The sequence below is a fragment of the Macadamia integrifolia genome, unplaced genomic scaffold, assembly GCF_013358625.1.
Source record: "Macadamia integrifolia cultivar HAES 741 unplaced genomic scaffold, SCU_Mint_v3 scaffold2055, whole genome shotgun sequence".
In the NCBI taxonomy this organism is placed as follows: domain Eukaryota; kingdom Viridiplantae; phylum Streptophyta; class Magnoliopsida; order Proteales; family Proteaceae; genus Macadamia; species Macadamia integrifolia.
The window spans coordinates 11844-30223 of record NW_024868485.1 but is presented as its reverse complement, the minus strand read 5'-3'; the positions used below and the strand labels follow the sequence as shown (position 1 = coordinate 30223).

The window sequence follows — 18380 nt, the reverse complement described above, 5'->3', positions numbered from 1 at the left end:
TACAACCCTCCCTCAGTTATGAAGGACGTTTTCGGGACATCAGCCTCGGCCATTTTGATTTGGTTGTATCCCGAGTATGCATCCATGAAACTCAGCGTCTCGTATCCCGCCGTCGCGTCGATGAGCAGGTCTATCTTTGGCAGGGGGTATGCATCCTTGGGGCAGGCCTTATTCAGGTCGGTGAAGTCGATGCAGATCCTCCACTTCCCGTTTGCCTTCGGGACCATCACCACGTTAGATACCCACTCCGGGTACTGGATCTCTCGGATGAACCGGGCCTTCAGTAACTTTTCCACTTCCTCGTTTATCTTCTTCTGTCTTTCTGGGGCGAACGTCCTTTTCCTCTGCTGCACCGGCTTCTTCATGGGGCTAACGTTCAGGTGATGTTCTATTACTTCTCGGTCGATCCCGGGCATATCCGATGCCGACCAGGCGAATACGTCAATGTTGCTCCTTAGGAATGAGATGAGCCTTTCTTGTTGCGGCCTTGGCATGGTAGCCCCAATCTGGAATTGCCGGGTGTCGTCTCCCTCTTCAGCTTCAACTTGCACCAAATCTTCGGCCGGCTCTCCCCGTTGATAGCTGACATCATCACGTAGATCCTCTATTGGGAGCGTCTCACCCGCCTTTTCTTTTCCCCAGAGGGTAGTGGCGTAACATCTTCGGGACGTCTCCTGATCACCCCGACACTCCCCGACGCCATTCTTAGTTGGGAACTTCATTTTGAGATGGGGGGTGGAGACGATGGCCTTTAACAGATTCAACCCGACTCTTCCTAGTATGGCATTGTATGCTGATGTAATGCTTACTACCAGGAAGTTGATCATCACCGTCGCCTGGCGATCTCCGGTGCCAGCTCGAACCGGCAGCTCTATCGACCCTTCCACCTTCACCGGGGTGCCAGAGAATCCTTGCAGCGGGTGTTCGACCTTTTTTAACTTTCCTTCGTCGAGGCCCATCTTCCGGAAAGCTTCGAGGAACAGGATATCAGCTGAGCTGCCGTTATCCACTAAGATCCTTTTTACTTTGCAATCTCCTATAGTCATGGCGATGACCAAGGCATCATCATGCGGGGTCTGTACCCCTTCCAGATCATCGTCTGAGAATGAGATGACCGTCCCCGTCTTTGCCTTCTTGTTCGACCATTCTGCCACATGTACGCTCCTCGCGTAGGCCTTCGCCTTCCTGGCAGAGACCGAACTCTCTCCTGCGGCCGGGCCTCCACAGATGGTTGCTATAACTCTTGTTGGGCTCTTGTTCTCCTCTCGAGGCCGGCGTCCATCTCCCTCTGGTGTCTGGTTTCTCCGCTGTTCTTGATTTCCTCTGCGGGCGAGCCCCCCTCTTTCATACCGACCTGCACCATCTCTCCGACGGTTATCTCTCCGGCCAGTGCCTTCTGGAGCCAGCTCTTTCTCCCGGTCTACAAATCTGCCTAAGTATCCCCTTCTGATCATTCCTTCTATCTCCCCCTTGAGATGCCAACAGTCCTCGGTGTCATGGCCGTGGTCTCTGTGGAAGTGGCAGTATCTATCCACATTGCGTCTTTCGGGATGTCTCCCCATCTTTCCTGGCCACTTCATGGCCCTGGCATCTGGAGAATCTTTTATCTGCATTAACACCTCTGTTCGTCTTCGGTTCAGGGGTGCATACCTCTCAAACTTCCTTGGTGGACTGGGGGCCCTACCGCGCTCGGACTTTTGTCTTTTTCCTTCTTCGATGGGTTTATCATCAACCCTTAAAGGTCTCTTCCTCGCCGCCTTCCTTTCGACTTCTTCATCTGCCTGGAGGGTTTCCTCCATCTGGATATACTTATCGCATCGCGCCCTCAACTCGGTCAGATCTCTAGGCGTATGCTTCGCCAGGGACCTCTTCAATTCCTTGTCCTTGACGCCACCTAGCAGGGCCGTGAACTCCTCCTTCGGATCAAGGCCCCTGATCGTGATCTTTTCTTGTTGGAATCGCTTCATGTAATTCCGCAGCGATTCCCCTTCTTGCTGTTTGACGTTGGTTAGGTTTAACGTAGTCTTCTGGAGGGGCTGGCTACTAGAGAACCCCTTCACAAAGAAGTAGCTCAGGTCGCTGAAGCTGTGGATCGACTTCGTCGGTAGTCGGTTATACCACAGCCTCGCCGCCCCCCTGAACGTCAATGGAAGGGCCCGACACATAATATTTTCCGAGACGCGATGAAATTGCATGGCGACCTTAAAGCCTTCCAAGTGATCGACGGGGTCCCCCGACCCGTCATAGGTGTCGTACTTAGGCAGGCGAAAACCGACCGGGAGCGGGTCCCTCATGACCTCGTCAGCTAAGGCCGTATCATTGGTGAGGTCGGGCTCGCGGTTCCCAGTCTGGTTTTCTGCCACCTTTCTGATCTCGTCCTTCAGGTCTAAGATCATCCTCTTTAATCCCGAGTCCTCGGACCTCTGTTTGTCTCCTTGGTGCTGATCCCCATGCGGGTCTCTGGCGGCGCGTCGCGTCCTACTTCGGGGCGCGGGACTCTCCCTTGCTCGGTTTCGGGGATCGCGGCCGGCCCTCGTCGATCCCGTACTGCTTCGGTCTTCTTCTCGAGCCCTCTCGAACTGGACGTGAGTCCCCGGGGGTGCTCCGCCGGTCTTATGGGAGACAGCTTTGGAGACCTCCCTCATAGTCTCTGCCATCCGGTTATATTTGTTCTGGAGGTCTTCGAACTGCTGCCTTGTCACGTACTCCTGGGCCGCGGGAGGCTGATGGTCGCTGCCTTCCCGTACTGAATATTCAGCCGACCGCTGGCATCTGACGGACACTTCCCGGTCATCATGACCCCTTTCCCGTCCAGTCTCGGCCGAGGGAGGAAGCTCCCCTGAAGGTTCTTCCCCCATGTCTACGTTGGACGTCGCTCTCGTCCTTCTTCGGTTGTAGGTTCTCCCCACCATTACCGTCGTTCCCACAGACGGCGCCAATCTGTTGCTGCCAAAAACCCCGCTAGTCCAACCTACCCAATCTGTTGCTGCCAAAAACCCCGCTAGTCCAACCTACACAAACACAGACGAAGGAGGCCCGGAACTTTGTCCGGGGTTAGTCCTCCGACGCTCAAGTCAGGGTCGGCGGCACAGTTTAATAAGTGGGTAATGGCGAGGGTCTCAGAACTTACCTTCCCCTTTCTTCCGTGCCTTCTTATATAGCTCTTCGGCCTTAGGGTTTTTCCCCTTCTTCCCTCTTAGAGTCCTACTAGAATACGTCCAACCATCTGGGAGAATATTCCCCTCATGCAGGCGACGTGACCCCGCGTGATTCTGCGGGCGTGCCTCGGTGATTGAGCGTGCTCGGGTGTGAGTGGTTCCTTGGGCCCTTCGTCTGGTGGGGGACACGTGTCCTAACAGTGACACGTGTCATTACCCCCCACCGAGAGGTTATTTTGGCTATATCATATAGAAATTTAATGAGGTTCACATACTGGTGTGGTGTGCTACGTCCTCGAACGAAGAAGAAGATGTTTCGTTATGCAAAAGATATATTACACCCAAGCAGAGGTAAGAAAATTCACTCTGAAACCCTAGTTCGAAAAATCCTCTAAAATACAATGGCTTGCTCAACGTGACAACAAGCACCCATTGACCCTTTCCTCCCCTCTGCCTCATGCTCTGCCTCTCTCTGGTGATTAAAAAGATAAAAAGAAAATAGCTTCTGACTCGATCCCTTTAGTTGCATATGCGATGGTTTACATTGGTCAGCACAAAATCAATATGCCCTGTTGTTTAAAATATTTCAAATAAAGTCTGAATTGGTGTCATGGGTGAGGAATTGTCCAATATGAGGCATTTAATGTAGAGAAAGAGTGTGGTGTCCAATGGTGGAATGTGAGACAGTATACAAGAATCTGCATATTGATGTCGTGGATTTCCTCTGACTTTTGAAAAAAAAAAAAATGTAGAATCTTGCATTAGTTCGTTTGTTGAGGGCATAATAGAAATTGCTTATGGATCCAACATTAATTTGTTGTTATATATAAGAACAAGAGAATTCTATTCCCTTGCATGGCCACTGCACTAACACGCAAGCCAATAGACAACCATGTGGAGGCATCTGGGTGGGTGAGGGGCAGCGCTCAAATGAAGTTTGATTTTATATAAAGTTAAAGTAACAAATAGACTCATAACCCACGTCCATAAGCACTTTTAGGGAGTGTAGAAGAACCTTGCAACAGTGAGTTCTAGAATATATTGCTTACCTCAATATGGCGTGCTTCTCAAACTGAGTTGTGTATGTTCTCAAGACTTCCATAATATATTATATTCTTTTTCTATAGGTTTATTTTCATCTCTCATTTGTTTTACTTGATTTGATTAATTACTTTTCAAGTTACCATCACAAGACTATAGGTATATTTTTGTTGTCATAAACTAGGTAATGACAATATGCCAAAGATTACGATTTTAATCCGTAATTTTTCATAGAACTTTTTGGAATTTTGAACTATTTTAGGATCTGCTCTTCCTTTCCTGATTTATTCAAAATTCACTTATTATTTTATTTATTTATTTTGGATTTTTATTTTTATTTATATTTGTATTGTATTCTGAATTTATTTATTTTTTAGTTTCTATAGTTTCTATATTGCATTCATTATTTTATGCAAGTTTTCACATTCTTTTGATCTTAAATCAACAGGACAATGAGGTTAAATATGAGTCTTACATATTTTGGTGACTTTTTATATATTATTGTGCATTATATCATGTATGTCTAGAAATTAAGGGTTTTTTTTTTTTTTTTCTGCATATATACATACATTTTTAGATATCATTTTTATTCTATTTTCATGATTTGAGGATAGAAGTGTATAATTCTACGGTTATTATGCATTTAAGTAAAGTTCACATCTCTGCAATGTTAGGATTAATTTAGTTTCCCTTATTATCATATAGAAAAAAGAAGCCTGAAAGGCAAAGTGACTCCTACATCCAGATTCAATAGGAAAAAAAATGACACCCCACCCCTCATGAAAGGTAAAAGTCTCATCTTTGTTGATGCTTCTACATGCCTTCTCTTGATTTGTATTAAATGATCTAATCTAGAAAATAGGAGATTTTGAGGATACAGGAACAAACTATGATTCTTGAAACTAAAGTATTTCACTTTGGGGTTTCTGAAAATTAAAACTAAAAGAAAGGAAAAAAATAAGATTAGCCATCACCCTTGATATGTAGGGTTGGGTTCACCACTAGTGTCCCAACCTTCAAACTAATGTTAGATTTAGCGTGCATGCACACACACACCCCACTTTATTTGTCAAATTCCTAAAAGGAAAAAAAGAAAAAAAGAAAAAGAAAATACCTAAACCAATCATAAACTAATAACATAAATTAAACTAATTAGGAATCTGAAAATAAAAAAGGAAAGTGATTGAAATAAGATTAGACTGTCAGACACATATTATAGCCTAACTAAAAACTTTTGATGAAAAAAAAAATAAAAATGAAAAGACCATAACTAGATTAACTAATAAAATAGATGCCGTGTTGAGATTTAAGATAATTATTATAGGTTTATAAATATGTCCACTACATCAAATAAACCCGGAAAAAAAAAAAAACCCCAAAGCAAATTTAACTCGACCATACCAAATGTTGATCCCAATCCAGATCAATTGATTTATTGGATGCTGGTTGGAATATCTGTTGTATTGGTCGGTATGAACCAACTGATGGCATGGCCTTATATCAACTAGAATAATGCCAGCCAATCCCAATTCAGGTCAGAAGATCCCACCTAGATACTACAGTTAAAAGTCATAGAAGGATCAAAATGATGTTTGAATTAGAGGTGTCAATCGGTCGGGCCGGGCCGGGCCGGTCTTAGTTGGGCTTAATCTGGCTTGACCACTTGGAAGTCTTACGCTGTGAACACTCATTTAAGTAAATGGGTCTAGCTTTGGGGGACATGGTACGGTTAATAATCGGGCTGATCGATCTCAGACTTTAATCGGGCTATCATAAACAGGCCTTAACCGAGCTATAGATGTGATACCCTACTTTTTAAACCTGGTCTAATTACACGATTGACCTGGTTTAACCATGCATGACCCGAACCAGAGAGGGTTAAAGCGGGTTCCTTATGGACCATGATGACAAGGGTGACTTTGAACACAGGTTGACCAGACAAGTCTCAGTCAGTGACAGAGGAGACAGGTGTACCCAAGCCGTGCACATGCACGTATCATAAGGCCATGTACGGGTAATGCTGGTATGTAGCCGTATCCTAAAGTACATACGTAAAATATACCTTGTGCCGAGAATAACATACACACCGAAAGTCGAATTCCATCAAAATCCCACTTGTTGGCAGATTTTCGGGTCTTAAGTGGGCGGTCACAGGCGGGCGCATCCGCCCACCTAAGTGACCCACCCATGTGGTTACTAGTTGTTTTAAAAAGTATAAATAACATTATTGTGTTTTTTATTTCTCATTTATTACATTAAGGAGTTTGGTGAGAAGAGTAAAGAGGAGAGAGAAAAGAAGGAAGAAAAGAGAACGAAAGAGAAGAAAGAGGAAGGAAGAGAAGGAAGAAATGGATTTAAGTGGCGTCAATGTTTGATCTTCCCATTCCGACGCTGGAAGAGTGATCCCCAACACGAGGGCTACGATTGGAGGTGAGCAAAGGCTATGCTTCTTAAGCTTTCACCAAACCCAAGTAAAACCCTTGATTTGGGTAGAGTTTCTTGAGATCTTGTAAATCCCACTTGGGATGATGAATATAAGGTTTAATAGAGGGTCTATGTGTTGATTTTGAAGAATTTGAAGAAGTGTTTACAAGATTTGAGAAGCATTGGTGATTTATTGAGCAAGGAAGTGATTTTTTGGGTTTTAAAAGAGTTCTCGAGCAAAGAAGGTAAGATGGTTTTTCAATCTTTAAATCTAACTTAGATCTAGGTTAGAATCACCTTATGAGACATTAAATGTGTAAAAAATACGATTGGAAAAGCCTCATTTGATTTCCCAAAGGTTGAGGAAAGTTTCAAGGATGAGGGCAATTTTTTGCCCTCTCAGGTGGGCTGGGACCGGTGGGTTGCACAGCCCGCCTGAGAAGGCAGGCCCTCGGTCCCCACCAGCAGGTCAGGACTGATGGGCCAATCGGTGGGTCGACCAGTCCGCTTGAGAGCACAGGCCCTCGGTCCCCACCGGCTGGCAGACCCGCCCACCTGAGAAGACCGGTGGGCAGTGATAGGTGGGCTGTCCGACCCACCCGAGAGGCCCCTAACGTGATTTTTGTGTCTGAATGGATCCAAAACGGACGTACAACCTTCTTTTATGATTCTAAACATGATTTAACCATCAAATCTTGTTAGTTTTGACCATAAAGTGGTGAAATGCTAACCCCCTTCATTTATGATAGGTTCACAAAAATTTACGTTTCTCGCGTCGGATCTCACTCGTACCGGGTGTGAGTCTTTGTACACAATAGGTAAGTGGGGAGATGACGTTTGACTTTATTTTAAGACTTGTTTGACATCATTCAATTGTGTCTAAACTAGTCATGTCATCATGCAAATTATGTGTAGTTTAGTCATCCTCATATGATTATGACATGTGTGTTGTGTTTTACTTTCTCAATGCTAAATGATGGATGTGTTTATGTGATGAATGATGGGACCACTGTGCATTATACATTATTAGACTAGATGTCGTAGTCGACTTGAAAACGAGTGCATTGTTGGTCCATGGAATGGGACACGGTGGCACTATACAATCGTACTATATCATATAGGAGCATGCGGTTTAGGATTATCATCTTCCTGTACTACGACCCTTCCCAACAGGGGTTGAGGTATTGGGTTATCACTTGGGGGGAAGCAGTGGTCGCGGTTATCGGGTCACTGTGGCTGTTAGACATACGCCCGGCTGGTCATTATGACAGTCGACAACCTCAGTGGTATATTCAAGAGGGCCAATCGTACTGCTTTTAAATTCCTGGGGTCAGCACCTTTACTTTCTGTCATTTACTTTTATGTTGAGAGCCGGTAGTCGGCATGCTTTATTTTTTCGAGTACTCACAGTAGGCCTTCTTCCACAACCCTATGGGCGTATCGCGGGATGGAGTTCGCGCTCGTACCCAGAGCATACGCGCACTGTGGTTGTAGTAGCACCAAATCAAAGACTTAGTAATGTTGTTTAGGTGGATGAGATTTAAAATGAATTGCATAGCATATAGTGCATATGGATGTGATTGTTGTGTGATACTTCTTTTCACTTACTGAGCTAGTGAGCTCATCCCACGTGCACACCTCTTTTAGATGATTTTACAGGTCACTAGCCTGAAGATCAAGTGTCGGGCCCCACAGTTAAGTTTTTCGATGAGGATTGGTGGGTCCCCGAGGAGTATGAGCACGGTACAGATTGCACGTGCGAGGGCTGTGCTGCGAGACCGCAGTATTGACGCCGTACAGAGTTTTACTTTTTTATTCTTTTGATGATCCCTTTTTGTGTGTATTTCATACGTGAATTATTATTCTTTTTGTGTAAATATCATGCCTGCGGGCCCACATGTATTTATCTACATACTATAATTTGTGTATCAAGTATATTTGGGGTATTTACAGGTAAATTAAGTCTTCTGCTGAACTTTTGAACGTTTATCTTAGATGTGTGTATGTTGTGGTTGGGTACTGTGTCAGATGATCCTAACAGGTTTGGGTTAACCGGAGTTAGCCCGGTCACCGGTCCAGTTCTGTGTGAACGGGGTGTGACAATAGACATATTTAACTTTAAACGGGCTTTAAACGGGTCCTCTTTAAAATTGTTACATTAAATGTGCTTGAAGAGAAATACTAAAAAAATGAAGCAAAGATGGGCATAACAAAGAAAAAGATCCAATAGTTAAAATGAATTAAGCCAAATATGTGCAAAGTAACTAAATTATTAAAGTACTCGATCTTTAACCCACGAAACTCAAATCAATTAAACTATGCCTACATAACCCAAGTTTAGTAAGTTCAAATCAATTAAACTATGCATAAAAAAGATGAATATTCATATAACAATTACTACCATCTTAATTGTACATATCACATACCCTTAGGACTAAATTAAAAAAAAAAAAAAAAAAAAAAAACCAAGTAGTATTAAAAGGGGTTGGGTTAAGTCGAACTTAAAAGAGTTAGTTCAAATCGGACTTGTAAATGTGTCGAGCTGGTCGGAAGCCCGTCGGGCTAGGTGGCTGCACCGTGTACTACCTATTTGAGCCTGACACGTTTATTAATCAAGCCGATCTAAGTTGGGTCATAAACGTGTCGGGTTTGATCGGGCCTACCAGTGCGGGCTTGGAATTGACACCCCTATAATTGAAAACATAAAGGTAAGAAATGTCTACAACCCAGTGTTAGCCATTTAGAGGAACCCTAAATTGAATTGCATCACATCATATCTTAAGCCACTTATCTAATTTACTATGTTTATCAAGATATTTGGCAAGAAAACTTCCTTTGGTTATTAAGTGTTTGGTTGACAATTATTTGAGAAAAGATTAGTCTGTAACTTTGAGAGACAGTCTTTACACAAAGCAGACGTAAGGTTGCTTACATTATAACCCTTCTCAAATCCCATAATAGAGGAAACCTCCTGCGTTGGCTATGCCCTAATCTAAAAATTATCGTACAAAAATATTATTATAGTAACTATACTTTAATCCAAAAGGAAACTTGTTTTCATTTTCTCTCGCTTCTTCCTGTTGAACATTTTTAGGATGCTTATGGTCACCAATAACAATTTTTTTTTTAAGCGAGGTCTACAAGTTAAGATGGGTTCATCCAAATCCAGTTTGAAACCTTTCCCAAATATTTACTATAGTTGTCACATGACAATTTCGGACTCGAATTTGGGGGGCATGATCTTATCATTGAGTAATCTTGTGTTAAATTTCAAATCAATTAGTTGAATTTATTCAGGTGACGTAATAATACTTTAAAACAGGATGACATCCTTATAAGTGATCAACCAAATTATTAGAGCTAAAGATTCCCTTTCTACAGTCAAAATGGTAAATCATCTCGTCCACATGGTAAAAATTCACTATAAAGTCTCTCATCTCCACAAAAAAAAATAAAAATAAAAATAAAATAATGTGTAATGGATCCACCATATGGGCTTTATGCCTTTCTGTTCAATGGATCATGGCCCAATAATGTGTAATGGATCCACCAAATGCTACATAACTGTAATTACCAATATACCCTGTTTTCCTACCAATATACCCTCTAAGACCTTCCTCGTGCGTCAAACCTCTTGCCTTTTGAAAGAATAATAAAAGCCTAAACAGGGAATCGTCTAGAGATCTATTGACTAATTGTCTGAGAATGAAATTCTAGCGTTTCCTTACGATCTCTTCTGGAGAAATCTCAGGGAGGAGGTGAATTGATTTTGAACCTCTTTCTCTGGTTCTTTTCCTTCTAGGGTTTTCAATTTCTTCCACAAATTGCTCTTGAAGCTCAGGTTTTCGATCAATTAATCTATTTATTTTTCTCTCTTTACGCTTAAAATCATCTGGAGAAGTTCCAATGGCTTCCAGGTTTTGCTTACGATTCAGATCTCGTCTTCAAAGCACTCTTTCGCAATTCTCCGCCCATCGCGCCTCCCCCTTCATCGCCGTTCCTGAATCTCTACTGTCAATTACTTCTCCATCTAATCTTTCTGTCATTCCCGTCGAATTTTCCTTCTCAAGTGCTGGAATTCGGTATCTATCGACCCTCAATCGGCAACCAGTTCGCAAACGAACCGTTGACATCGGTGCCAGAGCTCGTCAGCTTCAGAACCGCCGCCTCTGGACTTACGCACTCACCTTCAGTTGCATAGCCGGGTTTATTGTAATCGTCTTGAACAATTTCCAGGACCAATTGGTGTTCTATGTCACACCTACTGATGCCATGGAGAAGTACTCTACAAACCCTTCGAAGAACAAGTTCAGGTTAGGTGGGTTGGTTCTGGAAGGGAGCGTGACCCAGCCGGCTTCGTCTCCTGATATGGAGTTTGTGGTCACAGACTTGATCACTGATATCTTGGTACGTTACCAGGGTTCACTCCCTGATTTGTTTAGGGAAGGGCACTCTGTGGTTGTTGAGGGATTCGTTCGTCCATTCTCGGGGGAGCCTAAGGAGAAGCTGGCATCGTCAGCGAGGCGTGTGTCTGCTAAGGCCTTGAGTGGAGATTGTTATTTCGCGGCAACTGAGGTTCTCGCGAAGCACGACGAGAAGTATATGCCACAGGAGGTTGCCGCGGCGATAGAGAAAAATAAAGCCAAAATTGAGGCCGAGGCCGTGGCCGAGTCTGGGCAAGGAAGAGCCAGAGTAGCTTGATTCTGGGCAACGGTATGCCAATGACTGTTTCTGCAATATTTATCCTTCCTACATCAATGGATGATCAGATGGGTTGATGGTTGATGGTGACCTAGTATAGTCTTAGATGGCATATATATTTACTGGGGAGGAGAGGCATGATTTTCTATCAATGAGAGTCTTTTGTTTTCATTTTTGTTCTTGTAATGCGGCATTATTCTCTCCTCATTCTTTTTATTTTGATTGGACGAAACAAGGAAGAAAATGTGAGACTAATTTCTGATGAATAAGAAGATGTTCTCAGGTTGACTTTGCATAATTGTTTGTAAATTGCAATTTGGAATCTTAGAAGACTCTTGTGTTTTGGTTAGAATAACTTTCTTGGAATATATGTGTTTAAGATCAACTTGATGATCAATATTTATTTGAGATCCTGATTTGGTTTGGGCTAGTAGGTAGTGATAGATGTTAGCGCTCTCTCTCATGAAATAGTTAAACTAAACTGTGTTGGAGCATCAGAACAGTAAATGGTAGACATTTTATGCATCTTTACTCATTATAGTTATATAAACAACTACAGAACTGAGGATCATAGTCTACAATGCTGTTCTAATGACCTAGATCTTTCTCTCTTAAATTTTTTTTTTCCTCTTTATTGTAAAAAGAATGAAAGTATCAGGAGATTAGGGGAGAGATTGGCCCAGATGCAACAGCTTAGCCACGAGTCTACCATGTCCTGTATGAAAATTGTATCTCACTCCATGCGCACCTTCCTATTAATACCTATGAGACAGAAACCCGCTGAGATATAGGGCACTTAAACCTCATCTCCAGTCCATTGTTGCAACAGAACAGACCTGCTGAAATATCCTTCTTTCTATAGGTGTCAGCTAATCACAAAGGGTGGCACTTCCAATATTGAACACAAGGAAAGCAAGTCCCTGATGGGGAGCTATCCAGTGACCCAGAAAGACACAATATGATATCATACCCCCTACCCTCTCCTCCACTCCTTTTTGTTTCTCCTTTCTTTGCTTCTCAGGGAAGGTGTGGCAGAAGTAAGGCAAGTTCATTTTGAGAGTTACCACCTTTTCAAGGGGCCTGTAACCATTTGCAAACATGGGCTTTACACTCCTATACCCAGAGGAGTGCAGAAGATACTACCTTCTACCTAATGCAGAAGAGATTACTTTAATATGTCATGTTTGGGTGGATTGCATTAAAAGAAGTATCTATTATTTGGCATCTACTAGATTTTCTATTGTATTCCAGTACATATGACAAAGTGAACTTCCTATAGGATCTCAAGGCTTTAAGGCTTTTTAAGCAATTGGATCAATTGAAAACAAAGATGCAAGTAGATTTAACCAACAAGAAAGTCGTGAATAGTATATATTGGGACCATGTGAGCCCATGCAGCCATTATGAGACAGTAAAATAGAGAAAGGGAGGGAGGGAGGCGAGGGGAGGGCTTAGACTAGGTATTCCCTTGACAAATGGCATCAGTAATGTTGGAAATCCACATGGGCTGCTTCAACAATCGACTAGTTCTTAATGTTTTCGGTGTTCCTAATCAGCCGGGCTCCCTGATCAAACGAATAGAAAGTTATACATAGTCTACGACCCCCCCCCCCCAAAAAAAAGAAAATTTTAACCACAACACAGGGAAATCTAATGTTTAAGAAGGTGCAGCAGGTCCTGTAAAGTTGGCGTTGTTGCCTGATGATGGCCCTTCTGGGCTATTCTTTTTCCAGAAGGAAGTGGCTTCCTTTGATTGAATATTGTTCAAGATTTCCTTTTTCTTGGTTGATGAAGGTAATCTTATTTTGGTTGAATGTTGTCCAAGACCATCTTCCTGAGAGAGAATGAAGATGGAATTACATTGTTTCCTTAATGCTATTCTCTCTCTCTCTCTCTCTCTCTCTCTCTCTCTCTCTCTCTCTCTCTCTCTCTCTCTCTCTCTCCTATTCAGTGAAATTACATATCCTCCCCTATTGTCAGAGGATAAAGACAGACACAGGTTGGTGCTAGCATATGCTATGTAGCCCAACAGGGAAATCAATTGCATTTAATCATAAGGGCCGAGTTTCCCTTCACCTATGGTGAAAGAAAAATTTTCTTCAACATGGCCATTGGTAATTGGTAATAGCAGATTGCATTAGGGAGGGGTAATTTCATAAATAGGGATAGGAATGTAATGATGACAGCGGACATCAATCATGAGGCCACATCACTTGTCAAAAAAGAATTATTCCTTTACAATAGGGGAAGGAAAACTTAATCCACTATTAAATTGGGACCAAGCATTCCTTCAATCATGGTCAAGGGAGAACCTTTGAATGGTGTACATACAGTATCATACAATAGTGAGGGATATTATTGATCATTCCTAAACAAGGGTAGATATTTATGGCCATTGATGGCTGTAAGAGAGGTGCTTTGAAGGAAAACTTTCTCCATGGTTATCTATGTTTTGCTAAGACTGGACTAATTGATTTCTAAATAATGATGTAAGGGTACTCGAAAGCAAGAACAAATTTTCTTTATCTATCGAACTGGAGATCCAACCCGGATTCATCCATTAGTAAAATCGTATCTCATCAGAATTTCAGATAAGATTTATAAAGGAAAGAAGTTAAAGGAGCTTTACTTAACACACACAGGACAGCATATGCCTGGCTTTTGCTCCTTTCAAACTAAGACAACAAAAGTCCAGTTTTCGTGTTTGACTTTGATTAGACTGCCTGGTTTTATTGAATTTTCAATAGGATGACGTAATGGCACGCGCAAGCATCACAAATTTCACTCTGATGGCTTCAGATATGTGCATCTTTTCTATCAAAGATCATTACAAATAGGTTCCTAAGCCTAAGCATATCTGTGCAATGAGCAACTAGAATAGCATTTTGCCCAGACTTGAGTTTGCCCAGCTCCATCAGTTCTCATCATCAAACATGACAGGCACCACCACAAATTCTGCATCAAAGAGGTAACAGATTCAGTTCCTTCAATGGATTTCTATCCAAGCCCATTAAAGGTTACTACTAGTTATCCTAACCAAGTGTTGTATTGCAGATTGGCAGTTGTTACAGGAGCCAATAAGGGGATTGGATTGGAGATATGTCGCCAGTTAGCCTCAAATGGTGTAGCAGTGGTTTTAACAGCAAGAGATGAGAAGAAGGGTATTGAAGCTGTTGAGAAGCTCAAAGGGTATGGACTATCTGATGTGGTTTTCCATCAGTTGGATATGAAGGACCCTGCTAGTATTGCTTCCCTTGCTCATTTCATCAAAACCCAGTTTGGAAAGCTTGATATCTTGGTAACTTTGGAATCCCATATTTTCAAGTTGCAGAAAATCCTGGCATCTTGATTAGATTGGTTAAATGATTTAAGCTGAAATTTATTGTAGGTGAACAATGCAGGTGTCTTTGGAGTCAAATTAGATGATGCTGCTTATAGAGACCTGATGGCAGTGGATGATTCTGTGAGTCTCTGATCCTCTCCTCTGTTGTTAAAGGAAAGGATTCAAACTTATGCTGAAATATTGCATTCACTTGTGCAGCCAGAAACAAAGATAGCTAAATTTAGACAAATGGTAAGGCAAACTTATGAGACAGCTGAAGAATGTCTACAAGTAAACTACTATGGCACCAAAAGAGTGACTGAAGCACTTTTTCCTGTCCTCCAGCTATCTGATTCGCCGAGAATTGTAATGGTTTCTTCCGCTGCAGGGAAGCTACAGGTATTGATATCAAAACTGGACTTGTAAGGATATTTGTAGTTACTCCTTAGAACTTCCTCCATCTGAGTTAGAAGATTGGTGAAACAAAGATATTGGTTCTGTGGATTAAACAAGCTCTTCTTGGATATAGAGTCATTCTAAAATTCCAATGCATCCCTGATTTTTTTTGGGTTGGCTACACAATTCTCTTCTATACTATAATTTCTTTAAATTCTGTGGTCGTAGAAAATCTCACACACCTGGGCCAAGGAAGTGTTAAGTGATATTGATGGCCTCACAGAAGAGAGTGGATGAAGCACTGAACAAGTTTCTAAAGGATTTTAAGGATACTCAAGGCTGGCCTGCCTATAATATGTCCAAAGCAGCTTTGAATGCTTACACAAGGATTCTATCAAAAAAGTTTCCCAAATTCCGGATAAATTGTGTCTGCCCAGGTTATGTCAAAACTGACTTTAACCTCAACACGGAAATTTACTGTTGAAGAAGGTGCAGCAGGTCCTGTAAAGTTGGCTTTGTTGCCCGATGATGGACCTTCTGGGCTATTCTTTTTCCAGAAGGAAGTGACTTCTTTTGATTGAATATTGCTCAAGATTCCTTCTGCGCTGTTCTTGTTCCAGAAGTACTGTTCTTCTTTTGGTTGAATGTTGTTCAAGATCGTCTTCCTGAGAGAGAATGAAGCTGGAATGACCTTGTTTCCATACATTGTTCTTTGCTTCTATGTATTAAGCATTTGTCCAATGATAAAATAAAGAAAGTTACAATTGGTACTGAACCAAATTTTGATTTGTTACAGTTATTAAATTCTTATTTTGCTCGGTTAAAGGCTCTTAATGTTGGCAGGAACCCAATCGCGCAGCGGAAGGGATCGGTGAAAGTAAATAGTCTTATTAATAAATCAGATATGATGGACATACATATCCAACACTTAATTCAATTACCCAGTACTATGTGCTTATAATGGAGAATATATGCATTTTCCAATGATCTGATCTTTAAACAAAACAGCGAAAAGAAAAAATAAAGAAATCCATCACAGAAAGATCAATTTGACAGTTAACGGTAAACCAAAAAGCCTTCCACCATCATCAACAACGGTATCAATATTTAACGAGAGAAAGAATGCTATTAGTCTACGTAGCATAAACTAGTGCCTCCATGTTTCTCCCTCTCCTCCCCCTCCTATGAAATGACATATTCGCCACTACCATCAAGTGAGAGATAAACACAGGGAGGCACCAACGTAAGCTACATAGCCGGATAAGGAACTCAATCTCATTTAACTATTTTCTTAGGATCAACATGGCTATGGTTAATCGGTTCCAATAAATTGCATCGCGGTGAGTTAATTTCAACTTTATAAAAATAAGGGGTAAGCATGTAATGATGACAGAAGACACCAATCATGGGCTAACATCACATGTTTTCTCCTAACTATTAAATTGGAACCGAGTAATCTTTCAGCCATAATCTAGGGAGAACCTTCAAATGGTGTCCATAAGGTATGGTGCAATAGTCAGGGTTATTTTTGATCGTAAATAGAGGTAGATATTTATGGCCATTGATGGTTTGATGGTTCTTAACCACACACAGTCAAGGAAAAGCTTCACCTATTAAATTGGGTTTTCATGGTTTGCTTCTACTGGACTAACTGATTTATAAATAATGATGTTTTTTCTCTTTTTGGCAGAATTTATAAACTTAACTAAATTAGACCTTGTATTATGGCAAGATTGCTTGATATTCCAAAAGTTTGAAAAGTTTATTTGAAGCTTTGTGAAACCTGACATATTAGTCTAGTGTTAGTGACGGAATGAAAAAACATTTTATCTTTATAAGTTATTCAACCTAAAAAAACTCAAATCAATTTAAATAGTGGGTGAACTTCCATCTCAATTCCTTTCATCCACATTTTCTCTCCCCCACTCGCTGCTGCAAACCTTTTTCGCTAAATGGGTCCGAATCGATTTTCGAAATTAAGGTTTGGCAAGGGAAACAATAACGGAACATTGTGATGGTTTAACCCAAGGGGGTAGCACAGTTGGCGAGCAACGAATTTGATACTAGCCGTAAAATCGGACATTCTAAGTTCATCTCCCACTAGGCACACCTTGGGCACTTACACAGGGGTGTTTTATGTTCTTCACTACTTTCAGTGAAAGTTGAATGGTTCTTATTTGACCTTGAAATGACCCGATCCATGCAGTTGTGGGGTTAGTATGAGCCCGCGGGACTAATTAGGCCAAAGGCCTAGATATCCGTCGTTAGCAAAAGAATGAACATTGTGATGGAAGGAACTAGGTTCCTCACAAATCCTAGCAAACTAGAGAAACAGAGCTCCTATCCTTGTGGGACTTCACGAAACCTTGAACACAATTCCAATATCTTTGGAACGGAGAAGCAAGCTTCTCCTCCTCAGGCGAATCTCTTTTCACTTTAGAAGCCTGCGTACTTGATCCTCAATATCTAACTCCAAAATGCCATTAACGGGTTTGCAAAACTATGCTAACCACAACAAAAAGAATAATGAAAAGCAAGCATAACCTTAATTTAGAAATCAATTCAGATCCATTTAGTGGAAAAGGTTGCAACAACGAGCAGAGGAGAAAATGGATTCCATATCCATGGACCAGGGACGTACGTGAATCTGTTCCGCTCTTGAGCATTTATAATCTTTTCTATTCATGACATCATTGATGATTTTTTATTCAAAATAAATAAATAAATGACAATTGACTAATGTTCTACGTCTAATAAATCTAAAATGCAAAGGTTGTCTATATAAACTTTTCAAATTTTACCAATGGGGTTGGTAGTCTTGTGGTGAAAATGCCCTCAACCCATCACCGTTCAAGTCAACTGATTGTGGGTTTGAGTCTTGACATGCACACTATCGCCCATTGGTCCTGCGGAAACCCCGCTTGCTATACGGGGGCTTGTCCATCACTACTATGGAGCACATTTTTTCCATTACCAAAAAAAAAACTTTTCACACTTCTGAAGTGTCAAACAATCTGGCCATAGTACCCCTACACAGGGGTGTCTAAGTAATTAACCCATTTTACAAAAATAATAATAATATTAATAATAAGTAACCCATTTATTAAATAATGATGTAAGGGCACACGAAAGCAATGGTCTGAAATTAAGAAGCCCATACAGTTAAGAAGAAGATTGACTTGACACTCACACAACATTAACCTTGTTTTCTAGTTTTAATCTCATTAGACTGTTTGGTTTTATTGATTTTTCAATAATATGATGTAATGGCACACGCAAGCATCACAATAATATATACATGGTTTTTACAGAATCACATTATAAATGGGCTACTACGC

At 41.5% G+C, this 18380-nt stretch overlaps 1 protein-coding gene and 1 pseudogene across 1 annotated transcript; both read left to right on the top strand.

Annotated features, from left to right (window-relative positions):
• The first annotated feature begins 10298 nt into the window (after window positions 1-10298).
• Window positions 10299-11619, top strand: LOC122065588 (cytochrome c-type biogenesis protein CcmE homolog, mitochondrial-like). Its single transcript, XM_042629407.1, has one exon. It carries the CDS (start codon window positions 10530-10532, stop codon window positions 11322-11324), a length of 795 nt encoding a protein of 264 aa, XP_042485341.1. The 5' UTR covers window positions 10299-10529; the 3' UTR covers window positions 11325-11619.
• A 2679-nt stretch (window positions 11620-14298) lies between these two features.
• Window positions 14299-15822, top strand: LOC122065585 (annotated as a pseudogene).
• Window positions 15823-18380: the final 2558 nt, after the last annotated feature.